Source organism: Bos grunniens, chromosome 25, assembly GCF_055505025.1.
Source record: "Bos grunniens cultivar Pamir isolate PY7600 chromosome 25, Bosgru_T2T1.0, whole genome shotgun sequence".
Lineage (NCBI taxonomy): Eukaryota > Metazoa > Chordata > Mammalia > Artiodactyla > Bovidae > Bos > Bos grunniens.
In genome coordinates, this window is record NC_141189.1 from 17,448,085 (window position 1) to 17,474,229 (window position 26,145).

The 26,145-nt window shown below is 50.2% G+C and overlaps 1 protein-coding gene across 1 annotated transcript in view; it reads left to right on the plus strand.

Annotated features, from left to right (window-relative positions):
• The window catches only part of GSG1L (GSG1 like), a 256,063-nt gene extending 230,208 nt beyond the window's left edge, over nucleotides 1-25,855 (plus strand). The window contains exons 6-7 of the mRNA XM_086375189.1: nucleotides 9,886-9,956; nucleotides 25,286-25,855. Coding sequence (XP_086231315.1) covers nucleotides 9,886-9,956; nucleotides 25,286-25,383 — 169 coding nt within the window. The 3' untranslated portion in view covers nucleotides 25,384-25,855. The remainder of the gene's footprint in view (nucleotides 1-9,885; nucleotides 9,957-25,285) is intronic.
• Nucleotides 25,856-26,145: the final 290 nt, after the last annotated feature.

Consider the following 26,145-nt stretch of genomic DNA (forward strand, 5'->3'; position numbering starts at 1 on the left):
AGATCTTACTTCAAGTATCGACCTTTAAAAAATTTTTTTCTTATCTTTTTGCCATGCTAAAAGTGGTATTTTAGTTTCCTGACCAGGGACTGAACCCACATCCCCTTCATTGGAAGTACAGAATCCTAACCACTGGACTTCCAGGGAAGTCCCTTAAGCATCCATTCTGAACTGGATGGAATGCCCTATCTTTCAGCACCGGCCACGTGTGCACAGGGCAGGGATGCAGGTCCACTTCCCTTTTAAATTCCTGAGTACGGTTTGGATGGAGAGGGTGACAGAGAGCAGAAGGGCAGGAGCCTTTGGGGCAGGTCACTAGCCAGTCTGTTGGCCAAGGTGACCTTCGCCCTCTGGGAGCTGCCTCTGGATTTGCTTGCCCATCCTTTCCCCCCACTGCTGCCGCCATGCTGGACGGCACCCTGCTCAGGTGTGCCCACCTCTGTGACTGCTCACTTGGTCTCTCTCGTTGTCCCCAAGGCTGGGCTGAGGAAGGGATTTTGGAGATAAATCAGGTCTAGAGGTTTCCATGTTGTCGGGGGCCCTTGAAGCTCTTGAAGGCGGGGCTGGGGGTGTGGGGTGGGGGCTCCATTAATGCTAGTGATTGTTTTTCTGAGTAATAATTTGTAGCCCATGCAGTTCCAAAAATAATCTCAAGGTGCTAATATCTTGAGGTCTCTTTTTAAAACCCAATTTCAGAGAAATGGGAGGTAAAACTGTCAACTGCACACAAAGATCAGGGGAGGGTGCTGGCACTGTGGATATTTATCTTCCCTGTATTTTCCAAATGTTCTGTATCATGAGCTTGCTTACAAAATGGCAAGAGAAAAAGAAAAAACCGGAGGGAGGCTCTTTTAAAAAAATCCATTTATTTCCCCCTGTCTTGGAATGGCACTTCTGATGGGATGTTATAGAATATTAATCTCCTATGCATGGTCATTTATTTGCCAAATTTTCTCTTAATTTTATCCCTCATCCCATCATCAGTGCATCGTTTAAAAATCATTGTGTTCTTTGTCCCCTGCGACTGTTTCTTAGCCATTTAGCCTCTGAGACGTGTCCAATCACAGCTCCCTCTTCCCCGTCTTTTTCCACTCTCGCTGCTTGAATATTACTTCTCAGTAGTGCCTCACACCTTATTTGTCTTTATTGGGGTCTTTTGATGCCACTGTTTAGTCTCAAGAGGAGTGAGATGCCCAGAAATTGGAGATGGCGCTGTGGGAATTTCTGGGCTCTCCCGAGATTCACCTGATAACCAACCCTTTGTGAAAGGAAAGTGAAAGGCACAGAGTGGTCCTTGAGATAGGAACAGCCTCACAGGACAGCTGCTTCCTGACCTACACGTTCTCTCCAAGTGTCAGCCCAGTGGAGAGAAACACGAGGCAGGGAGGCTCCGGGCGCGCTCCTGCCCGACCGTCACTACTGCCAGTTCTTTAGGTGATTCTCATCTGCAGCTGGCACTCTGGGGAGGGCACGGGAGATCTGCACCCAGACAACAGCCTGGGACGTGGAAGGCGATTGGGCTGATGCTTCCAGGAGGCTCACAGGTGCCCAGAGCCCATGGTCTAATGCCCGATTCCTCAGATGAGATCTGGGGGCCAACAGCATCATCCCCATCTGAGAACCTGTTAGAGTTCAGACTCTCAGGCCCCAACCCCAGACCTATGGAACCAGAATCTGCATTTTAAGAAGCTCCTCGAGTTATCTGTGGTTACTGGCACATTTGGGGAACGTTGGTCTGGAAGACAGAGTGGATGCAACCCCGGTTATGGGTCAGAAGAGGCCCGTGGATAAAGAAGGGGTCTGTACCTCTGTGCTACTCAAAGTATGGTCCCCAGACCAGGGCCCATTTGCAAACACATCCGTGATAAAACGAGAGAAACTGAGACATGTGTTTGGGAACTTTCACGGTGAGTTGACATCACTGGTACACCCAAGCTTGCCTTTTGTGAGTGTGTGTGTGTTCATTTCATTCTCCAACAATTCATTTTTATTGTATTTTTATTAAAAATTTGGTCCAAGGTAGGTTGAAAATTAAAGGGGGTGTGTGTAAAACCTAGCCCTTTATCAGATGATTTGAGAAGCGCAGCGCATAGACTGCCACCTTATACCAGGAAGTGAGTGGAGATTTGGGAAACAAGCCAGCCTGGGGCAGCGAGAAAGAGGTGGCTTTGAGGATGACACAGAGAAGGCATGGCAGGTGGGAAGCGGGCTGGGCACTCTGTGCTGGGGAGGCTTGGGACTCTTGCCACAGCAGAGGTAAGACCTGGTGGACCCCTTGCCAGGGTCCCCAGCTGCTGTGGCCACACTTCTCCCTGGAATAAGATGTGCAGGTACCGGGAGTCTCCCTGCAGGACAAGACGTGGGTTCAGACTCTCAGATCCTTGAAGCCTCCCTGCTCCATCACTCACCTGCCTCCTTCTCTCCAAAGAGCAAATTCCCAGATTGCAGATCTTGTGGGTCATCAGAGCAGTGACCATGTAACAGGGTGGTCACACCCCTCACCACCCTTTTACACACCTACTGGCAGTCTTGGGAGGGCCCAGGAGTGCCCAGCCCCACTTTCCATGGGACCTCACAGTGCAGGTGTACCCAGGGTGGGTCTGGTGGAGCTTCTGACAGCTAGGAATCTGCAGGGCACAACGGAAACACGCTTGAGCTCCAGGGACTGATAGATCTGAGTTCAAATCCCTGCCCTGCCATCAGCCCGCTGCCCCTTCTGAGCACTGCTTCACCCCCAGCGCCCCCACTGACCCTTCAAAGTGCTTACTTAGATTCATGGGTCACCTCTCACACTGCCATCAGAAAAAAAAAAAAAAAACCTATCTTCAGAAAGCATGTAGTGTTTCCTGCAGGAAGTTGTACTTCAAATGAAAGAAGATAGTCATCTAGGGACATTTGAGTAGTTCCTTTTCTTTTAACGCAAAGCTCAGCCTTCCTGGATGAACCCAGCGGGCTGCTTGTAGCCGCAGCTTGCTCGTGCTCGCGCTTAGTCGCTAAGTTGTGTCCAACTCTTTTACGACCCCATGGACCCCCCCACCCCTACCCCAGGCTTCTCTGTCCCTGGGATTCTCCAGGCAAGAATACTGCAGTGGGTAGCCACGCCCTCCTCCAGGGGATCTTCCCGACCCAGGGAAAAATCAAACCTGTGTCTCCTGCAATGTGCTTCTCCTCAATTCCTTGCCTCCCTCCTTCCCCCTCCTTCTCTCCTTTCTAACATTCCTTGGGATACTTTTTGCCATCGCTGTGCTGGACCTCGACACTACAAGTAAAGAAGGAGATAAACTCCATCCTTTTTCTGAGTTTAAAGTGTTTGCGGGGGGACCAATGATGAAACCGATTGAAAGTCAGTAGGGCTACTCTGTTCTAACCTCCCTCTATGCCGGATCCTGGGCTCCCATCCTCACAGCAACCAGTGGGGCCATGGTGTCTGTCCTTCTGGTCATTCCCACCACCACTGGCCTGCCCATGGCCATGTAGAAAATTCCAGAACACAGAGGTTCAGAGCTTCTGGTGAGCTGCCTGTTCATAGCAGAGCTGGACTCAGCCACGACCCTGCCTCCCTGCAGGGCCCAAGGTCTCAGTCGCACCCAGAGCATCTCTTGCCCTCAGGTGTCTCCTGCCAGGGAGCACGGGGTGGGGCGAAGGGTCAGAGCTCTTGCCATAACTGACATTGCTGGTACACCCGAGCTTGCTTTTTGTGTGTGCTCATGTGTTCATTTCAATCTCCAGCAATTCATTTTTATTGTATTTTATTAAAAATGTAGTCCAAGGTAGATTGAAAGTTAACGGGGGAAAACCCAGCCCTTTATCAGATGATTTGGTTGAGACCTCTCCGAGTTGTCCCCAGCCCGGCAGGTGATTTCTAACTGGCAAGTTTTCTCACATGTTGACTATTGACCTCTGGGCCTCTTAGCAACAAGGTTTGGGTGTCCAGGAAGTGGGGTGCCATGCCAGGCACAGTGGTTCTCTCCTTAAACATCAGTTTGGAGACGGCTGCTGGGACCCTGCAGACCCGTAATTTTCATTGGCGAACCTGATGGAAGGGCCGTGTTTGTGCAAGGAACTAGCTCTTTCCAGAATAGCCTCACAGCACGGCAGAAATCAGGCAGACCCCGGCTGGATCCCAGCTGCCTCTCTGAGAGGCCAGCGTGTCCTGTGACTTCCAGGATGCAGCCCCAGCATCGCTTCCTCCCATGAAGCCTCCACTGGTCCCCACCCAAGTGGATCTCAACCCTGGCTGCATACTGCAATCACCGGGCAATTGAAGACTCCCCTGGTGATGTCGGGACCTCCACGTGGAGAACCACTGGCTAGACCAGAGGTTAACACACTATCTCCAAGAAGCTAGTACATAAGAACGTGAAAACGTGGTTGCTTAGTCGTGTCCGATTCTTTGCGATCCCATGGACTGTAGCCTGCCAGGCTCCTCTGTCCTTGGGATTTCCCAGGCAAGATTACTGGAGTGAATTGCAATTCCCTTTTCTAGGGTATCTTCCTGACCCAGGGATTGAACCCAGATCTCTGGCGTTGCTGCAGATTCTTTACTGTCTGAGCCACCAGGGAAACCCGTAATTATCTGCTGAACAAAACGGCCCTTCATTTACATATTGTCTGCGGCTGCTTCCAACTACAAGGGTGTTTGAGTAGTTGTGACAGAGATCATCTGGCCTATGAAAGCTCATATATTTATCATCCAGACCTTTACGGAAGAAGTTTGTCAGCCACTAACTAGACACTCACCCTATTCAACCTTCGTAATGTCCTCCCTTAAAACTTAACGTGAAGTTGTGATCATCGGTTCATGTGTACAGCAGATAGGAGCATCTCAAGGGCTGGGACCGCTCTGAGTTGTCCCTGTGGTCCCCAGCACAACAGGTGTTTGCTAACTGGCTGGTGTTCTCATATGTTGACTATTGAACTCTGGGCTTCTTAGCAGCAAGATTTGGGTGTCCAGGAAGTGGGGTACCTGCCAGGCACAGTGGTTCTCTCCTGAAACATAAGCTCCGAGGTAACTAAAAGCAAAGTGAAGAACGGAGGGATGATGTCAAGGCACAGGGCCACAGATAAGGGCTGGGAGGTGCCTGCAGTGTGTGCTTAGGACATGCAGTAGTGGTGGGAATTGTTTCTACTTCCGGGGACTAGGTTATATTTGTCTAAAGGCACTGCTCAGCGGTAAAGAATCTGCCTGCAATGCAGGAGACCTAGGAGATGTGGGGTGGAGACCTAGGAGATGTGGGTCTGATCCCTGGGTCAGAAAGGCCCCCTGGAGAAGGAAATGGCAAGCCACTCCAGTATTCTTGCCTGAAAAATCCCATGGACAGAGAAGCCTGGCGGACGGCAGTCCAAGGGGTTGCAAAGAGTTGAACACACGTGTGCGTGTGCATGCATGCACACACGCGCACACACACAGACAAAGGAACAGCACATGTGGACTGGACCTCGGGAGCTCTGGAATGTGTCTGGGTCACACATGGGTGAGTGCCGTGTGGGCACATGGACCTGCCCGTTCTCTGACTCTGCCTTCAGTGGGATGGGGGTGAGGGTCTAGGGCTGGAACCGTGTTGGAGAGTCTGCAGTTGCCTCCACTCTGACCCTTGTCAGCCTCTGCTCTGTGCTTGTCGCTCATCCCAGCCTTGCCAGTCGCTCCAGAGGAGAAATTCATACAGCTGTTGGGAGGAAAGAGAATTGTGGCAGCTGTTGGAAGACCAGAGCCTTGTTTCTATGTAGAAATATCTATGGGAGTTGTTTTAATTTAGTTAAGAAAAGTGACACAGCTAATCAAAGTCTTTTGCCCAGAAATCAGAAAATAGAGGTAAATTCAAAAAGAAGGCTTTCTAAATTCCATATACATGCGTTAGTATACTGTATTTATGTTTTTCCTTCTGGCTTACTTCACTCTGTATAATAGTCTCCAGTTTCATCCACCTCATTAGAACTGATTCAAATGTATTCTTTTTAATGGCTGAGTAATACTCCATTGTGTATATGTACCACAGCTTTCTTATCCATTCATCTGCTGATGGACATCTAGGTTGCTTCCATGTCCTGGCTATTATAAACAGTGCTGCGATGAACATTGGGGTACACGTGTCTCTTTCCCTTCTGGTTTCCTCAGTGTGTATGCCCAGCAGTGGGATTGCTGGATCATAAGGCAGTTCTATTTCCAGTTTTTTAAGGAATCTCCACACTGTTCTCCATAGTGGCTGTACTAATTTGCATTCCCACCAACAGTGTAAGAGGGTTCCCTTTTCTCCACACCCTCTCCAGCATTTATTATTTGTAGACTTTTGGATCGCAGCCATTCTGACTGGTGTGAAATGGTACCTCATAGTGGTTTTGATTTGCATTTCTCTGATAAAGAGTGATGTTGAACATCTTTTCAAGTGTTTGTTAGCCATCTGTATGTCTTCTTTGGAGAAATGTCTATTTAGATCTTTGGCCCATTTTTTGATTGGGTCATTTATTTTTCTAGAGTTGAGCTGTAGGAGTTGCTTGTATATTTTTGAGATTAGTTGTTTGTCAGTTGCTTCATTTGCTATTATTTTCTCCCATTCTGAAGGCTGTCTTTTCACCTTGCTAATAGTTTCCTTTGATGTGCATAAGCTTTTAAGTTTAATTAGGTCCCATTTGTTTATTTTTGCTTTTATTTCCAATATTCTGGGAGGTGGGTCATAGAGGATCCTGCTGTGATGTATGTCAGAGAGTGTTTTGCCTATGTTCTCCTCTAGGAGTTTTATAGTTTCTGGTCTTATGTTGAGATCTTTAATCCATTTTGAGTTTATTTTTGTATATGGTGTTAGAAAGTGTTCTAGTTTCATTCTTTTACAAGTGGTTGACCAGATTTCCCAGCACCACTTGTTAAAGAGATTGTCTTTAATCCACTGTATATTCTTGCCTCCTTTGTCAAAGATAAGGTGTCCATATGTGCGTGGATTTATCTCTGGGCTTTCTATTTTGTTCCATTGATCTATATTTCTGTCTTTGTGCCAGTACCATACTGTCTTGATAACTGTGGCTTTGTAGTAGAGCCTGAAGTCAGGTAGGTTGATTCCTCCAGTTCCATTTTTCTTTCTCAAGATCGCTTTGGCTATTCGAGGTTTTTTGTATTTCCATACAAATTGTGAAATTATTTGTTCTAGCTCTGTGAAGAATACTGTTGGTAGCTTGATAGGGATTGCATTGAATCTATAAATTGCTTTGGGTAGTATACTCATTTTCACTATATTGATTCTTCCAATCCATGAACATGGTATATTTCTCCATCTATTAGTGTCCTCTTTGATTTCTTTCACCAGTGTTTTATAGTTTTCTATATATAGGTCTTTAGTTTCTTTAGGTAGATATATTCCTAAGTATTTTATTCTCTTCGTTGCAATGGTGAATGGAATTGTTTCCTTAATTTCTCTTTCTGTTTTCTCATTATTAGTGTATAGGAATGCAAGGGATTTCTGTGTGTTGATTTTATATCCTGCAACTTTACTATAATCATTGATTAGTTCTAGTAATTTTCTGGTGGAGTCTTTAGGGTTTTCTATGTAGAGGATCATGTCATCTGCAAATAGTGAGAGTTTTACTTCTTCTTTTCCAATTTGGATTCCTTTTATTTCTTTTTCTGCTCTGATTGCTGTAGCCAAAACTTCCAAAACTATGTTGAATAGTAATGGTGAAAGTGGGCACCCTTGTTTTGTTCCTGACTTTAGAGGAAATGCTTTCAATTTTTCACCATTGAGGATAATGTTTGCTGTGGGTTTGTCATATATAGCTTTTATTATGTTGAGGTATGTTCCTTCTATTCCTGCTTTCTGGAGAGTTTTTATCATAAATGGGTGTTGAATTTTGTCAAAGGCTTTCTCTGCATCTATTGAGATAATCATATGGTTTTTGTTTTTCAATTTGTTAATGTGGTGTATTACATTGATTGATTTGCGGATATTGAAGAATCCTTGCATCCCTGGGATAAAGCCCACTTGGTCATGGTGTATGATCTTTTTAATGTGTTGTTGGATTCTGATTGCTAGAATTTTGTTTAGGATTTTTGCATCTATGTTCATCAGTGATATTGGCCTATAGTTTTCTTTTTTTGTGGCATCTTTGTCAGGTTTTGGTATTAGGGTGATGGTGGCCTCATAGAATGAGTTTGGAAGTTTACCTTCCTCTGCAATTTTCTGGAAGAGTTTGAGCAGGATAGGTGTTAGCTCTTCTCTAAATTTTTGGTAGAATTCAGCTGTGAAGCCGTCTGGACCTGGGCTTTTGTTTACTGGAAGATTTTTGATTACAGTTTCAATTTCCATGCTTGTGATGGGTCTGTTAAGGTTTTCTATTTCTTCCTGGTCGAGTTTTGGAAAGTTGTACTTTTCTAAGAATTTGTCCATTTCTTCCTCGTTGTCCATTTTATTGGTATATAATTGTTGATAATAGTCTCTTATGATCCTTTGTATTTCTATATTGTCTGTTGTGATCTCTCCACTGTCATTTCTAATTTTATTGATTTGATTTTTCTCCCTTTGTTTCTTGATGAGTCTGGCTAATGGTTTGTCAATTTTATTTATCCTTTCAAAGAACCAGCTTTTGGCTTTGTTGATTTTTGCTATGGTCTCTTTTGTTTCTTTTGCATTTATTTCTGCTCTAATTTTTAAGATTTCTTTCCTTCTACTAACCCTGGGGTTCTTCATTTCTTCCTTTTCTAGTTGTTTGAGGTGTAGAGTTAGGTTATTTATTTGACTTTTTTCTTGTTTCTTGAGGTGTGCCTGTATTGCTATGAACTTTCCCCTTAGGACTTAGGAATTTAGAAAGATGGTAACGATAACCCTGTGTACGAGACAGCAAAAGAGACACTGATGTATAGAACAGTCTTATGGACTCTGTGGGAGAGGGTGGGAAGATTTGGGAGAATGTCATTGAAACATGTGAAATATCATGTATGAAACGAGATGCCAGTCCAGGTTCAGTGCACGATGCTGGATGCTTGGGGCTGGTGCGCTGGGAAGGCCCAGGAGGATGGTATGGGGAGGTTGGGAGGGAGGAGGGTTCAGGATGGGGAGCATGTGATTTTTTTTTAAAAAATAAAATTAAAAAAAAAAAAAAAAGAAGGCTTTCCAGGAGTGGAGAAAGATTAAAAAAATAAAAGACTTCAGATTTAATCCCCTTTATTCTCATTATCTGGGGTCAATCACCTTAACCTTTTGGTATACGTTCTGCCAAGTAATGCTTTGTGCATATCAGTGTGTAATTAAAGTTTTTAAATTAATTAATGCATTTTTTTTTTACTGCACTGGGTCTTCGTTGCTGTCCGATGGCTTTCGCTAGTTGCGGCACGCAGGGGCTACTCTCCAGGTGCGGTGCATGGCTTCTCATTGTGGTGGATTCTCCTGGTGCAGAGCGTGGGCTCTAGAGTGCGGACTCAGTAGTGTGGTGCACCGGTTTGGTTGCCGCGCGGCATGTGGAATCTTTCTGGACCAGGAATCCGTCCTGTGTCCGCTGCATTGGCAGGCAGATTCTTGACCCCTGGACCACCAGGGAAGGCCTAGTGTGTGATTTTTCAAACACACGGCACACTTTCTTTTGTCATATGCCATTTGCACGTGATTGGACATCTTTTTGTGAGAGCGCATAGGTTTGCCTCCCTCTTCTGCCTCCTGTTTATCAGCTGGATGGCACCCGATCGGTCACATTACCTTTCGATACCTCAGTTTCTTCATCAGTCAAATGGAGGGATGATGCCCATCTCACAGGGCCATGGGAAGGATCCCACGGGGCGATGGTGCCAAGTTGCTTTGCCACGTGTTCTCCGGGGGGGGGGGAGGGGCCACACTTTTCCAGGTCCTGGGTCTCTGCCAGCTCAGCCTGATCTTTCTTACGCCAGCTTTTGGCTTCTTTTCTTTCCAGGATGGAGAAGGGGGACGGGCACGAGGAGGAGGACTTTCGCTTGGATTGCCGCCACGAGAGATACCCTGCCCGTAAGTGGCCTCAGCTGCAGGAGCCGGCGCTGCGGATTTGTAGGCCGTCTGAGAAGAGAGGACCCTGGAGACCAGTCAGGCCAACCTCTCCCTGCACCCCTGCATTCTCCCCTAGACATATACTGCAGAGGGCGAAACTGAGGCTGGGGGCAAGAAGAGCAAATCTTCTGCATGCAGCAGCCACAGCCCTTGCAATGGGGTCGGAATGCTAAGGAAGCAAGAGGGACACTGGGTACCTTAAAGACAGGCAGGGGAGCCACAGTTCCATGCAGGCCGGGTTCGCCATGGGCCTGAAGGGACAGGAGCTCTGGGGTGGAACTACCCAAATCAGGGGGAGTCCCAGGTCCCAAGTTCTGAGCCGTGAATGCTCCCAGAAGCTCAGAAGGCTTCTCTGTACAGGACAGAACCTAGGGTTCCTATGCAGAAAACAAACATCAGAAAGCAAAAGAGAGGTCAAAAGAGAGGAAGGCTTTGCTCCGGACAGAAAAGAAAGGAGCTGATACAAGATTAAAGGGGCAGAGTCTCATCTGAGCCTGCTGCTTGCCCACCCTGTGCTCCCTGCCCACCCCACTCTGTACTAAGGACTTTTTATGCCTGATCTCCTGTTCTTGCTGACCACCAACCCCAACAGCTGGGATTACTATCCACACTTTGCAGAAAGGAGGGCTCAGAGAGGTGGAGCCACTTGCCAAACGTCACACAGCTTAGCTAGTCAGTGGCAGGACTGTTAGAGCAGATGCTCCTATGTCTCAGACCTGTTAGGAGACTACACTGCCTCCCAGCTGTTTGTATCTGCGTCTCTGTGCCTGGGGGCTTGCTCCACCTCTACCCTCAGAAGGCAGGAAGTGCACAAGGAGGCTGGCACCCTGGCTCCCTTTCCCCTTGAGTAGGATCGCCTGGAGGTGTGTGATTTGCAGGATTACCTAAGTGTTACCAGTCTAGTGGGCTTCCAGGTGGCTCAGTGCTAAAGAATCCACCTACCAGTGCATGAGACGAAGGAGACACAAGTTCTGTCCCTGGCTCGGAAAGATCCCCTGAAGGGGCAATTGACAACCTGCTCCAGTATTCTTGCCTAGGCAGTTTCATGGACAGAAGATCCTGGCCGGCTGCAGTCCATGGGGGTCACAGAGTCAGACAGGCTGAGTGACTAACACACAGCACCATGTCTGGCAGCCACCTGGGCTGACCGCCTTCCCTCCCTGGGCCCGCTCCCCCTCCGCCAAGTTTGGTGGCACCTCTGTAGCGTCTCCCCTTTGCTCTGATTCCTATCTCAGGGTCTGCTTCTGGGGAGCCTGAACAAGATGGCAGAAATTTAAACTCAGGTCTGTCTGACCCCACCCTCCACGATCCTAGTAACTGAGTGAGGAATGGCTCTGATGGGAGAAAGAAGATGGAGGTGGTGAAGGAGCTTGGGAGGAGACCTGGTTGGGGAGGAGGAGAGGGTCTGGTCTCCATGCTGAAGGAAGAGGCTCCTGGGGGAGGCACCAGTCCGGGAAGGTGGTCAGAATGCTAACTGCTTGCTTGAGGAACTGGAGTGCGTGGTGGGCACATATACTGTGGTTTCATGTCAGGTGTCAGGATGGGGGCTTCCTGGAGGAAGAGGTCAGGAACCAGGGCACGGAGGTGGCTGGGAAGTGTTATCTCCTCTGATAACAGAGGAGAGCAGGAAGCACATGCTAGGGATGGGCTGAGAGCCCTGGTGTGTTCCAGAGCCCCACCCCAGAGCACCACCAACTCCCTCCTTGGACCTAGCATCGCCCCCTCCCAGGGGAGCCCTGCAGAGAGGGCAGGAAGCCCTGGGTGGAAAGAGGTCGTGGGGCTTGTCTTGGGGGCAGCTGGGAGACAGGAGGCGGAAAGGCCAGATCCCTGGGGCCTGAGGATGGAAGAAAGAACTGAAGGAGTGTCTGGCCCTGAATGCAAGCCCTGGGATGGAGAGTGGGGACAGCCAGGCTCAGGGGAGCTGCAGAAGCCCTGCACCCCCAGCCCAGCCCCGGTACCCACTTCACCTCCCAAGCATCAGATGCATTCCCCGGGTCAACAGCTCGTGGAGAATTCCTTCTTTTGTGCCCATAACAAATACTGAGCTGTGCAGGCCCTCCATACTGGTGCTAGAGATGCAACCTGAAGCCAGATCAGACAACACCCCTGCCTGTGAGGCAGGGAGTCTAGAGGAGAGAATCAAGTGAGATGTGAACTCAGAAACAAATAAGACGATCTCAAGAGCTAAGGAACGTGATGATAAAGCAGGATCCAGGAGACCCCTTTAGAGCCACCTCTTTGAGGAGCGACTGGAACGGGGACTTAAGGAGTGAGAAGGAGTCAGCCAAAGAGCCTTCTGGGCAGAGGGGCGGCAGGTGCCAAGTCCCCAGGGCAGGGACAGCCAGCCCTGGAGGCCTCGTGGCTGGGGTGGGGAGAGCAATGGGGAGGTGGGGATGGATGGCGGGCTGGGGGATGGGGCTGGGGGACCCAGGAGGTGGGACCACGCGAAGGAATTGGCTCTGCAGTGAGGAGCCCAGGGGCATTTTGAGCAGGGAAGAGACGTACCCAGGTTATTCTTTTTTTTTTTTTAGTATTTATTTTTCATTTGGCTGCACTGTGTCTTATTGTGGCACATGGGATCTTAAGTTGTGGCATGCAGACTCTTGGTTGTGTCATCAGGGCTGTTAGTTGCCTCATGTAGAGTCTAGTTCCCTCACCAGGGATTGAACCCAGTCCCCCTGCATTGGGAAATGAGGAGTCTGAGCTAGTGGGCCACCTGGGAAGCCCCTTACCCAGGTTATTTATCTGTATCTGTATCTACATCATCTTTATCCATACCCATGTCTACCTGTCCTCCTTTCTATCCATATGCACTGTGAGAAAAAGGACAGAAGGGGAGGAAGAGAGAGACCAGGAGAAGAGCTTAGATGCCGTCGCCATCATCCCAGGAGTGATGGTGGCCTGATCTGCGGCAGCAGAGATAAAAGTGGGCGAATTCAAAAACCTTTTGCTGGAAGAGTTGTCAGAGTGCCTGTTTGTGTTCCTCCAGAGCGGATCCCGAGATGAAGATTCAACAGCAAGTGCCTTATGTGGGGCATCCCAGAAAGTGCAAATAGGCGCCCGGCAGGCGGGCTCCGCAGGGAAAGGCAGTGGCAGGTGAAAGTCACCTTCCAAGTGGTCATCAGCGGAGCCTCCGCTGGGGGACTCGGGGAGCCAGGGCCAAGCACGTGGTCCGAGTTATCCTCCCAACCATGACAGCAACTCTCCTTGGGCCTTGTGTGAGGGCTGCTGGAGTGCGGTGGGGTGGGGTGCATGAATCTCCTGGGGTGGATTGGAGGAAGTCTGCACAGGAGGTGAGCAACAGGCTTCACTTGGGGGGATGGGCGCCCACAACATCAGCTTGTCTGATTGGAGGTGAGGAGCGGGCCAGGAACCTAGGATATGCTCGGAAGTTTTGAGTCAGCTGTCAAGGGTCAGATGTCATCCACTGATGGAAACGGAGAGGATGAGTTTGAGGGGGATGCGATGATATGGCATCTGTGTAGAGTTTTAGGGGTGTGTAAGGTTGAGAACAGAGGCCGTTGAAGCTGGGGGACTGCTGAGATGGTCTAGGGTCATATAGGGTGGGGAGAGATGGAGAAGCCACGAGGTCCTAACACCCTGGGGCTCAAATAGAACCATGGAAGGGCTTCTCTGGTGGTCCAGTGGTTAAAACTCTGTGCTTCCTATGCAGGGGGCGTAGGTTTGATCCCTGGCTGGGAGACACCCACGTGCTGTGTGGTATGGCCAATAAATAAATAAATGAATAAAATAAAATTACTGTAAAAAATTAGGTAGCTTTTAAAAAGAGAATGAGAAGCAGGGAAGCTGGTGGAGAAGGGGCTGCAGCTCCCAGAGGTTTTTCAAACCCCAGCTTCTCGGGGAAGAAAGGAAGTGTGGACCCCACAGTGCCTCTGCCAGGCCTGCCTTTCATCAGGTAGCCAAGCTAGTGGGTTGGCTGTCTTTCCTCCGGAACCAGTGGAGGCACTGGGGACTCAGAGTTCGAACAGTGAGGTAGAGAAAGACCCGGTCTGCTGTTGGAGCTGGGGGCAGGGGCAGCAGAGCGTGGGCAGGATGTTGGCTGGAGGGCCCCGGTCACTGTCATTGTCCTGAAGTGGGCTGTGTGTGGCCACGTGAAAGTCATTGATTCACTCACATATTCAACAAACCTTTGCTAAAGATGCTTCTCTGGGCTGGGCGTTGCATGCAGGGCTCTGGAACATGGAGATGAAGAAGCTGAGTCTGGGCCCGGGAGCTCCCAAAGCGCTTCTGTAGTGTTGGCCAGAGCCACCATGGGGTCAGCGCAGCCACTGTGACAAGAGGCCAGATGCCTCATCCTGCTGAGTGAGGGAGGGGTGGAGAAGAGGAAAGAGAGGGGTACTTCGTCTCCGGGTGTTCCGGCTTGGTTGAATTCGACAGCTATAATGATGATACCTGGACTTAATGAGGAAAACAGCCAACCGGAAGAGCTCCGTCAGCCCCACCAGGTCTGATGGCAGTATCTTACCCTTGTGGATGCTCTGAGGACTTTACATTGATCTTCTCCCTCTCATCTAACCCCAAACATATGTGAGAGTTGGGCCATAAAGAAAGCTGAGCGCTGAAGAATTGATGCTTTTGAACTGTAGTGTTGGAGAAGACTCTTGACGGTCCCTTGGACTGCAAGGAGATCCAACCAGTCCATCCTAAAGGAAATCAGTCCTGAATATTCATTGGAAGGACTGATGCTGAAGCTGAAGCTCCAATACTTTGGCTACCTGATGTGAAGAACTGACTCACTGGAAAAGACCCTGATTCTGGGAAGGCAGGAGGAGAAGGGCGTGACAGAGGGTGAGTTGGTTGGATGGCATCACCGACTCGATGGAGGTGAGTTTGAGCAAGCTCCAGGAGTTGGTGATGAACAGGGAAGCCCGGTGTGCTGCAGTCCATGGGGTCGCAAACAGTCAGTCACAACTGAGCTACTGAACTGAACTGAACTGATAGACCCATTTTACAGACAGGGAAAGTGAGGCCCAGGCAGGTTATGGTTGTGCCAGGAAGTGGATGTGTGCCCAGCCTGTCTGGTTCCAGAGTCCATACCCCGAGTCATCAGGGATGGTCTGCCATACCCCATGCATACCCCAGGAAGCCTTTGGGGGTGCAGGGCCCAGCCACAATGGACTGGGTTCTCACATGGGTCATGGGCTAGAGAGCAGCCTGATACCACCATCCAGGGAAATGACACCATCTGCAGAATGTGGCCTCTTAGCTGCTGGTGGAGTTTGGGCCAAGAAAATGTTTTGGAAATGCCTGGATGCGTTTTGCAATATTTCTGTGCTGAGCAACTGTTCAGATCTGGTGGTGGCCTGACTCCCCAGCAGGAGGCACGGGGGAGAAGGAGTGCCAGGGAGCCCGCGTTATTAAACACTTACTGAGTGCAGGTTCTGCTGAGCACTTCATAGCCGCTGGCACAGCCCTGGGAAGGAGGGTAGTTGTTCTTATTGTATAGACAGCGAGACTGAGGCTCTGAGACATGGACTGACTTTGTCAAGATTTCTGGTGGGATCTCTGGGCAGGATGGCTCAGCTTGGCATGTAACTCTTTCCCTTTATCCTGGGAACCAGGCTGTTCCTGCTCTGGCCCCCAAACTCCTCACCTCATCTCTTCCCTCTCTCCCCTGCCTCATTTGGCTGCAACCACCATGGCCTTTCTCTTTCTTGAACAAGTAAAAGTCATTCCCCACCCCCCACCCCAGGACCTTTGCACATGTCCTTCTCCCCACCTGGAATGCTCTTTCTCTAAATCTTTGCTTGGCTGGCTCCGTCTCCTCTCTAATCTCAGCTGAAGGCCACTTGCTCAGAGAAGCTCCCCTAACCTGCACCAGCTTCCCCTGTCAACCTCATATCACTGTTTTCTTCACTGTGTCCATACCTCTTTGAAATTATATTTGCACACCTGGTTTTGGTTTTGTTGCCTTTCTCCGCTGGGTTCCATGAGATTAGGCACCCTGTCTCTTCTTAATTAATAATTTATCAATTAATTAATATTGCATATTAATTAATAATACAGTAATGTGTGTGTGCTCAGTCGCTTCGGCTGTGTCTGACTCATTGTGGACACACAATGGACTGTAGCCTGCCAGGCTCCTCTGTCCATGGTACCCTCCAGGCAAGAATACTGGAGTGGGTTGCCGTGCCCTTCTCCAGGGGATCTTCCCAACCCAGGGATCAAATCTACGTCTCTTGTGTCTCCTGCATTGCAGGCAGATTCTTTACCCACTGAGCCACCTGGGAAGCCCAATATATAATAATATAATAATTAATTTATCACTTCTTTTTGGCTGTGCTGGGTCTTTGTTGCTGCGTGCAAGCTTTCTCTAGCTGTGGCGAGCAGGGGCTACTCTCTAATTGCATTGTGCAGGCTTCTCTGCGATGGCTTCTCTTGTCGCAGAGCACAAACTAGGCGCGCGGGCTTCGGTATTTGCAGCTCGAGGGCTCTAGAGCACAGGCTCAGAAGTTGTGGCTTTATTTGCCCCGAGGCATGTGGGATTTTCCCAGACCAGGGATTGAAACCCATGTCCTTTGCATTGGCAGGTAGATTCGTAATCACTGGACCACCAGGGAAATCCTAGGCGCCTTATCTTCTGTTTTGTTCACACCTGTATCCTGAGAGCCTAGAACAGTGCATGGCACACAGTAGGTGCTCAATTACTGCTTTAAACTTCTCATTTTCTCACACTGTATCCCCCTTGAGAACTCACTTTTATATAAACAGTTACATGAGCTTTTGCTTTTCTTAACTGTTCTAAAAGTTGCTATTTTTTTTCTGGGGCTACTGTGATATAGATTCTGCCACTTATTTTTATTTTTTTTTCTGAGCAAAGCGTTTGGTTTTGAAACCTACCTTTGGGGCTCTGCAGTGCCACCAGCTAGCTCAGGAGCTCCTCAGATGTGACATTTCATGGAGGCGATGCTGCCATATGGTCCAGGTGTTTGAGTCTTCCTTTTAGGGGCAACTGGGGTTTGCAGCTGATTGCAGCTGTCAAGTTCAATGCCCAAGACAAGCTTCTGACTTTGCCAGGTGTGTCTGTGAGGCTGGGCTGGCTGAGAGGCTGTCACTCGCCGGGTACAGAGGTGGCTTCTGAGAGCTCTGTCTAGACGTGTCTCTGCCGCTGCTGCCCTCAGAATAGCAGAGGGAATTTCAAGGAAGACTTTTCTGGGCTCGGAGCAACTTGGCATTTTTATTAGGCCAAAATCAGATCCAATATAGTACTGCCTGAGTTGGCTTCCTTTATTAAAATGGAACCAGACAATATTTCTGAAATAAATATCAATGCCAGCTTGCTGGGCACACAGCTTGCAGATTTCTGAGACCCTGGCACTGAGGTAGAGAGAGCCAAGCCAGCATCAGTATCAGAATTCCCTGGAAGACTCCTTGAAACACGGATTTCCCAGTCCCACCCCAGAGTTTCCAGCTTCTTGGAACACAGATTCCCGGGCCCCGCTGGAGTTTCTGGCTGAGGAGGGTGGAGCCTGGGATCCTGCGTTTCCAGGGCTGCTGCTTTTGCTGCTCCATGGACCAGACTCTGAGCAACACCTGGCCCCAGGCTCCTGCCAGGAGGGAGTCTTCATTTTGTCACCTGCTCTGCTTCCCTGGTGGCTCAGATGGTAAAGAATCTCTGCAATGCAGGAGACCCATGTTCGATCCCTGGGTTGGGAAGATTCCCTGGAGAAGGGAATGGCACCCCACTCCAGTATTCTTGCCTGGAGAATCCCATGGACAGAGGAGCCTGGTAGGCTGCAGTCCATGGGGTCACTAAGAGTTGGACACAACTGAGCGACTTCACTTTCACTTTTCACTTTCATGCATTGGAGAAGGAAATGGCAACCCACTCTAGTGTTCTTGCCTGGAGAATCCCAGGGACGGGGGAGCCTGGTGGGCTGCCGTTTCTGGGGTTGCACAGAGTTGGACACGACTGAAGCGAATTAGCAGCAGCAGCAGCAGCAGCAGCAGGCTTCCCTGGTAGCTCAGATGGTAAAGAATCTCTGCAATGCAGGAGACCCATGTTCGATCCCTGGGTTGGGAAGATTCCCTGGAGAAGGGAATGGCAGCCCACTCCAGTATTCTTGCCTGGAGAATCCCATGGACAGAGGAGCCTGGCGGGCTTCAGTCCACAGCATTGCAGAGTCAGACATGACCAAAAGGACTATCACTCACTCACTGGGCTATTCAGCAGCTTCTGGGTGGAAATCGCTGCTTCTGGAGTCATGACTCTTCCCATCCATCCCCCAAAGACACAACCTGAATCATATCTTCTTCACCCCCTCCCAGCCCAAACCCTCCCATGAGAGCATCCTTGGTGGGGTAGGTATGAGGTCTGTGCCGACTCCTCCCGGACATTCCCCAAGAAGCCTTCTCCCACCATCCCACCCCTGCTTCAGCTTTCTTTCAGTCACTCAACACTCTCGGAATCCTTCTCTGCTAACTCTCTCCCCACTGTAATGGAAATGTCAGGAGGACGGGGACCTTGTCACCACATTCGTGCCTGGAACAGGGTTGCTCCTCAGGACCTTTCCAGTGAATGGTCCAGCTCACTTCATCCTCATATAAGTTCCTTGGATTTCGAGCAACAACGTTATTTTTCTTGGCTCACAAGTCTGGGTGACTCCAAGCTCAAGCTGGGTCATTGTTCTTCTTTATGTCCCTTTTTGCCCCCCTTAGTTCGGGGCAGGCCAGGAATCTGCATCAGGTAAGTCTGATGATGCAGAAGAAACCCCAGGTACAGGAGGAACCCTGTACTCCCTGGGGGGCTGCCGGGTTGCTTACACCTGGCACCCAGCATCTTTGCAATTGCAGCCCTCTGCTCCTTACCCCTCCAGCCCTGTGTGCCGGGCTTTCCAGCCTTACAGACCATCTTGCCTTCCTCCAGCCACCATCACTATGTTTTTCACACCTCCAAAAAGCCTCATTTACCTGCCAAGGACCTATTTCACACTCTGTTCCTTCTGCCTGAAGTGACCTGCTCCCTGCCTCCGTTTGGCAAAAAAACAAAACAAAACAAACAAACAAAAAAAACTACCGGTGGAATTTTGAGCTTCACGGGGCTTTCCAAGTCTAGCTCAGATGTCCAGGAGTAGCTAGCAATCAACCCCTTCTCCAGTCCCAACAGAGGAGGTTGTGTTCACCTCTGCATTTCCCTGCCCTGACATTTGAATAGATGAGAGAGAGAGGTTTACAGTGTTTCCAAGCCCAGCCTTTAGAGTGAAGCTGCTTAGGTTCAAATTCCAAGGCTGAAACCTCAAGGATGTAACCTGTCTGGACCTGGGTTTCTTCATCTGTATGATGGGCATAGTGATGGCACCTAACTTCCATTTCTGAGGATTGCATGAGTCAATGAACGCAGGGCACAGTGAGAACTGGAGGAATGTTTTCTCCTGTCATCTCTCTTTTTAAATTTATTTCTGGCTGCACTGGGTCTTCGTTGCTTCACTCGGGTTTTTCTCTATTTGTGGTGAGCAGGAGCTGCTTTCTAGCTGCAGGGCACAGGCCTCTCATTGCAATGGCTTCTCTTGTTACAAAGCACAGGCTCCAGAGCTCGGGCTCAGTAGCTGTGTTGCATGGGCTTAATTGCTCCTCGGCGTGTGGGATCTTCCCAGACCAGGAATCAAACCTGTGTCCCCTGCACTGGCAAACGGATTCTTATCCACTGCACCACCAGGGCAGTCCTGCTCTTGTCGTCTCTTCCCCCTCACTAGGCTGTGAGCATTCAGAGGACAGGTCTGCATCTCACTCATGTCTCCAGACCCAGCACCCAGTGGGGAGGCTGACACAGAGTAGGTGCTCAGCAAACAAAGAAATGAAGGAATCAGTGGCTCTGGGGAAAGGTGGCAGGTCCCGTGGACTCAGCCTGATCCCAAGTGTGGAAAAGAGATGAAGAGAATGTAAAATGGTCAGTCCCCAGAAGCTAGACTTGAATGAAGAGAGGGATGGAATTCCATTTGATCTCCTAGGACAAGCCACCCCCAAAGCAGGCTGGAAAACTCAGCCTTCCCCCCAGCAGGAATCCCACACAAACCTGCTCTTCTTCCCTAGTCCTCCATCGTTTATTCTTTCAACAAATCTATGCTCTCAACACTGTGTGTGAAATTGTGCTGAGTGCTGGGGACACAGTGATGAATAAAAGCAGAGCTAGTCTGTGTCCTTGGGTTGTATACAGCCTAGAAAAGGAAAATGGAAGGAAACAAGTGACCAGATATTACCAAATATGATAGAGTCTCAGAAGCACCCTCAGGGTAGAGATTGACAGAGCAGGGTTGACTTGGAGAGGCAGTCAGGTAGCCGTGGAAGAGGAGTGATGACGTCACTAGCTGGAAGGGTATCCAAAGCCAGACAGCTCAGTGCCAACCTTGATCCATCTCCCTATCTCTCTCCCACATCCTATATCTGTCTGGAGGTAAGAGTTCCAGATTGGGCAGCCGGGACAGTAGGCTCTGGATATGACCCATGAGTCCTGGGGAGAGTAAGTCAGCACCTTGGACAGTGGATGGTGCGGTCCATCTGGCTCTTCTGTATCAGGCGCGGCTCCTACGGGGTCAAGAATGCCAACACCAGACATCTCCCCACCCTCACTGATTGCTCTACCAGCTTCAGAGCACCTTGGACATGTCACTTCCCCTCTGATTGTCCCCATTTCCTTTTCTGCGCATTGGTGATGCCATTCTTGGTCTCGACGGGCCCTTCCAACCCAGTGAATTTGTTTTGGAACAGTGATTGCAATTTCATACATTTCAACAGAGCTAAGAGCTGATCTCTTGGGATCTCAGTGCCTTGGGGAATTTCAAGATGGTGATTCTCCACTAAGGGATTGAGATATTAGGACTGGAAGAGACCGAATGTTAAAAAAAAAACTTCATGTTTAATATCTCGACTAAAAAGAGAAGATAAATCACAACTTCTGAGAACCTCCTATGGATTGACTACTCTGCTATGCTGGGAGGTGCCAAGGGGATTTAAAACACAGTACTTGCAGCCAACCGTCTGGGTGAGGCCTTGGACAAATCTCTTCCCACCTATGGACCTTGGCCTGCTCATCTGTGAAGAAAGGTGGCTGAACCTCAACCTCCTCTACCCTGAGCATTTTGTTATTTTTACATCTCTCTGAGGTTGCATAATGGAGGGCTTCTAGCAGGGGGGCTTGCTGGGTCTGCTGATGCCTTTACAACTAACATCCATTTGCAGGCCCAGAGAGATGAAGCCACTTGTCAAAAGTCAAACAGCTTAAAAAAAAAAAAAAAAAAAAGTCGCTCAGCTTGTTATTGGCAGAGCCTGGATTTGAACCTTTGATGATTGGACTCCAAGTACAGTTCACCCCCAACCCACAAGCCTGTACCCAAAGGAGGAGAGGCTGAGCGAAGAGCCTCTCAAATGTACAGAGAATATGTCCATTTGATCCGGGAAGATGGGGGGGTGCCTAGGCCTCCAGTGCAGGGATCACTCCATCCTCCTCCTGAGTGGTTTCTTCATTTATGAGCTCAGGGCTTGCTCTGGGCCCAGCCAGCTGCTGGGGGCTGCAGGCTCCAGGATGGAGCAGACTCAGTCCCCGCCAGCACTGAGTCTCTCCAGGTTAGTGGCAGGGATCTTGACAACAGAAAGTGACAGTCACGGGAGAGAACGACGTGCAGCTTGGTGTACGGGTGCAGAGATCCATGGAGTGCTTTGCAGAGGAGGGAGCATTTGGGTGAGGACCCGGGGGCTCAACAGCCAGAGGACAGCAGGGAAGAGCACATGGCCCAGGGACCAGAATGTGCAAAGCCATGGAACAGAGTCAGGGGACAAAGATGCAGGCCAGGGAGAAGTCAGAGGTCAGAAGTGGCTCCTGCAGGCTGAGTCCAGCCTGGGAGATGCTGCTTGGCCCACCGGTGGTTTTAAATGCTTTAAAAGCCTTGTGTGCGTGCTAAGTCGCTTCAGTCGTGTTCGACTTTTTGCGACTCTATGGACTGCAGTCCACCAGGCTCCTCTGTCCATGGGATTCTCCAGGCAAGAACACTAGAGGGGGTTGCCATGCCCTCCTCCAGGGGATCTTCCCAACCCAGGGGGAAGAAACTGTAACTCCTGTTGCAGGCAAATTCTTTACCGCTGAGCCACCAGGAAGCCCTTGAAAAGCCCTTTAAAATCACTTAGAAGCCAGGAGATTTGATTTCAAAATCCGGATTGTCAGTCTCTCTGAGCGTTTTGGAAGATCGGAGCCCACATTCCCTGGGGCAACAGTTGGCCAGAGCTAAGGAAAGGCTGCTTCTGACCGCTTCACCCTGTTATGTCATTGGTTTGGGCCCAGTGGACATGTTAAGGTGGGATTTCCTGATCTGTACCATAAGGATTTTTTTCCCCCCTGGCTGGTGATTGACCCCAATGTAAAGGGCCCCAGAGAAGGGAAGTGAGTGGGGAGTCGTGGTAGGCCAGTGGGGTACATGGTGAGGACAGGGCTCCTCCCACTGTAAATGACTGTGGATCCCAAGCCTCTCCTGGGATCCAGGGAACAGGAAGCTTGATTTTTGTTTTGGCCTTGCTGTGTGGCTTGCAGCGCTGAGCAGTGAGGGTGCAGAGCTCTAACCATTGGACAGCCAGAGAATCCCCTGTATTTGATTTTTTTTTTAAGATATGTATTTACTTTGGTCTGCATCAGGTCTTGGCCGCAGCATGTGAGATCTTCCGGTTGCGGCGCTCAGGTTTCTCTCCAGTTGTGGCTCGGGCTCCAGGCTGCACGAGCTCTGCCGTTTACTTGCTCAGTGGTTTCTGACTCTTCGCAACCCCATGGACTATAGCCCGCCAGGCTCTTCTGTCCATGGGATTCTCCAGGCAAGAATACTGGAGAGGGTTGTCATGCCCTCCTCCTGGGGATCTTCCCAACCCAGGGGTTGAACTCCAGTCTCCTGCTTGTGGCAGGCGGGCTTAGTTGTCCTGTGGCACCTGGGATCTCAGTTCCTCGGCCAAGGATCGAACCCACGTCCCCTGCGCTGGAAGGCAAATTCTTAAAACCAGCGAGGAAGTCCTAGGAAGCCTGATTTTTACTCAAAGAAGGATAAGGATCACGGCCCCTCCTTTCCCCTAAAAACACATGATCACTTTCCCTCTGTTCCATCAAACTCTCCAAGGTTCTGCTAGTTGGCAACAGTAAGAGCAACTACAATCATTTCTAAATACTCATTTAGAAAAACAATCAAACCTTTCTGTACACCAAATATTTGCTTTTCGATTAAAAAAAAAAATCCCAACACCTATATCTTGGCAGCAAGCACTTTCAAAGAATGCAACTGTTTCAGCGACTGGGGCCAAAACAAATGTTTTTCCTAAGGCCAAACGATTCCAGAATGTTTGCCGAATGTTTGCCAAATGTTTTCCATCCCTTTAAAAAAATCTAGTAAAATTAGCAAAGCACCAACATTAAAGAATATTAAAAACAGAAGAAAAGCCAAAGGGGAAAAAAAATGACGTGTGCACACTCCCCAGCATTGGCACAATCTTCCTCATCTTTGCCTGTTCCCTTCCTGCCTTTGTTATGAGGAAGAATCTCCCAATAGTCAGAGCTGCTTTGGGCATGGAGAAAGAATAATGAGCTGCCCGCCCTTGGAGGTATGCAAGCAAGAATTCTTGGCTTCAGCAGGAATTTCCACCTCAAGGGGCTTGCTCTGAGGGATGTCTGACCCTAAAGGATGAGAAGTTATCTGAGCAGAACACATTAAAAAAAAAATGCTGAAGTTTGGAATCAAGAAGAAATTAATTCAACCCAGCAGCAGTGTAGCTGTGAATCCTAAGGCAGCTGCTTATGCTGGCTGAGCCTCAGTTTCCTCATCTGTAAAATGGGTTCAGGCTTTTCGGGACAACCTAGCATGGTGTGTGGACTCTAAGTGCTCCTTTGCAGCTAGTTTGCTTCCTCGCCCTTCACACCCATCCCACTCCCCATTCCAGGCAGTCTCTCCTCCCCACGTTCCTCTTTGTTCTCATCTTTCTGGCTCCAAGGAGTCACCATGGAATGTTCTCCAGGGGTTGAGCCATCTCTCTCCTGGGTTAATGGTCTCATAGTGAAAAGGCTGGTGGAGCACCATTCAGGGTGGGTGCTCTTAAGAGAAGGAGACCCCTGAGGCCAGAGAGCAGATGTCTGGAGGGCTTCCTATAGGAGGAGAGATTTGAGCTGGGCTTTGAGGGTTCAGTTTGATAGTAGGTACAAGGACATTTGAAGCAGGTCCCAACTTGGAGATGGGAATGGTCTAGTGAGATAGGAAGACATGAAGGTGGTGCTTGGGTGAAGGCAGGGGAGCGAGCTTCCGAGAATCAAGAAAAACAGAAGAGTGAGCGTGCACGTTGGATCAGATGAGCCTCCCAGCCCCTCTGCTTGCCCAGGCGGAGCAGAGGCTGTGGTCATAGAGGCTGCCCCCTGCCTTGGCCCAGGGAGCAGCTCAGGGCTGGCTTTCAGATGTCCACATACTCGCTCGCTCAAGTAAGCATCAAGTAAGGGTCAAGTAAGGTCGCGGCTCTGGAGTCATCTACACAATTCTCCTTCTAACCCTCCCATAGCGCCTTGAGCATATTGGGAGCACGCAGTGGACCCCAGGGAAGCCTGATGGGGTTGAGGGGTGGTGGGAGACAGGGGAAGCCTTTGGGTGGGTGAAGGGTGGAAAGAAGGTGGGTGGATGGCTTGAGTGGGGTGGATGAAGTGAGGGCAGGTGCGTGTGCAGGGTTGGTGGTTGGGCAGTGGGCAATAGTTGGATGAGAATGTCTGTGAGTTAAGGGCTGGAGACTTGACGTGTGGGTGTGGATGTGTTGGTAGGTTGGGAAGCAGACAAGTAGGTGGGTGAGGTGAAAAGTGGCCGGGCGGGTGGATGGGTGGGTGTTTTGGGTGATGGGTAGATGTGTGTGTGGAGAGCAGGGCTGGTGGGAGTTTTCTGGGCTGCTGCGAGGATGGATGGGATGTTGGCGGGTGTGTGATGTGTTGACAGGTGGGAGATGCTTGACTGGGTTTTAAGGCTTGGGGAGTCATGGTGGGGATAGTGTGTGAGCGGAATGGTGGGTATTTTGGTGGGTTGGTGAGTGGATGGCAGCGGGTGTTGGCAGGCGGATGTCTAGGTGTTGGTGGATGGGTGGGCAGAGAGTGGCTGATGGGGGCGTGGCAGAGACGGAGAGTTGGGTAAGTGGATGGTGAGGTGCTGAATGGAACAGTGAGTGGGTGGAGAGTTGCGTGTGGGTGGACAAATGGGTGGATGGGGAGTGGGAGGGGGCGGTGGCACATGGGTGGAGGAAGGCAGCTGTCAGCACTGACCACCCTGTCCCCTTGGCAGGACACCAGCCACACATGGGAGATTCCTGGCCCCGGAGCTCTGCACACGAGGCAGCAGAGCTGAACCGCCAGTGCTGGGTCCTGGGGCACTGGGTGTGACCGTGAACAGCCTGGTTCCAGACCTCGGGCCATCATCAGCACCAGCCCCCTGCCGCAGGATCACTGGTCTGGCGCCTTTGGAACCTGGCCTGCGTGCTGTGAACTCAGCCAGCCTGCGTGGGAGACACGTGGGCTGCCCTGCCCACGGCTGCCTGGGTCTCAGTGTCCTGGAATTGGGGCCAGGGCGTCTGAAGGGCTGCACAGTATGACTTGGGGACAGCCACTCCTGACTCCTGCCTCCGTCACGTGCAGAACCCTGCTGGGTGCGGCTGGGATGCTGAGAAGGACACGGACCTTGGCCGCTAAAGGGCTGGGACCCACAAGCCAGCCAGGAAGTCTCGGAGGTCCCCTGTTGGGGACAGGGAATGAGTGGGGTTTCTTGAAAGAGGGGCTGTGGCCTTGGCCCCGCAGCGGGGGAGGGTCCCACTGCAGGCACACAGCAGGGACTCAATAAATGCTTGTTGGATCTGTTTTCTTGCTGCGTGTGGAGGCCAGTTGCTCTCTGGGCTGTGGCTGCCCCTTCGTGGCCCCACCCTATCAGGTCTCTAAGGAGCCTGAAGATAAGACAGCCCTGAGTGTGCTGGTCAGGGTTAGATGCTGAAGTGTGGGTGGGTGGGAGGAAAGGGGGGTGGTCCTGTAGCTGAGACTGGGTCGGGGGGTGGGGTCAGAATAGAGCCAGGCTGGCAGGCTCTCTTGGATTCCAGAGGGTGGGGAGGTGGGTGCCAGGCAGGCAGGACACTGGAGAGGGCCATAGATAGGCCC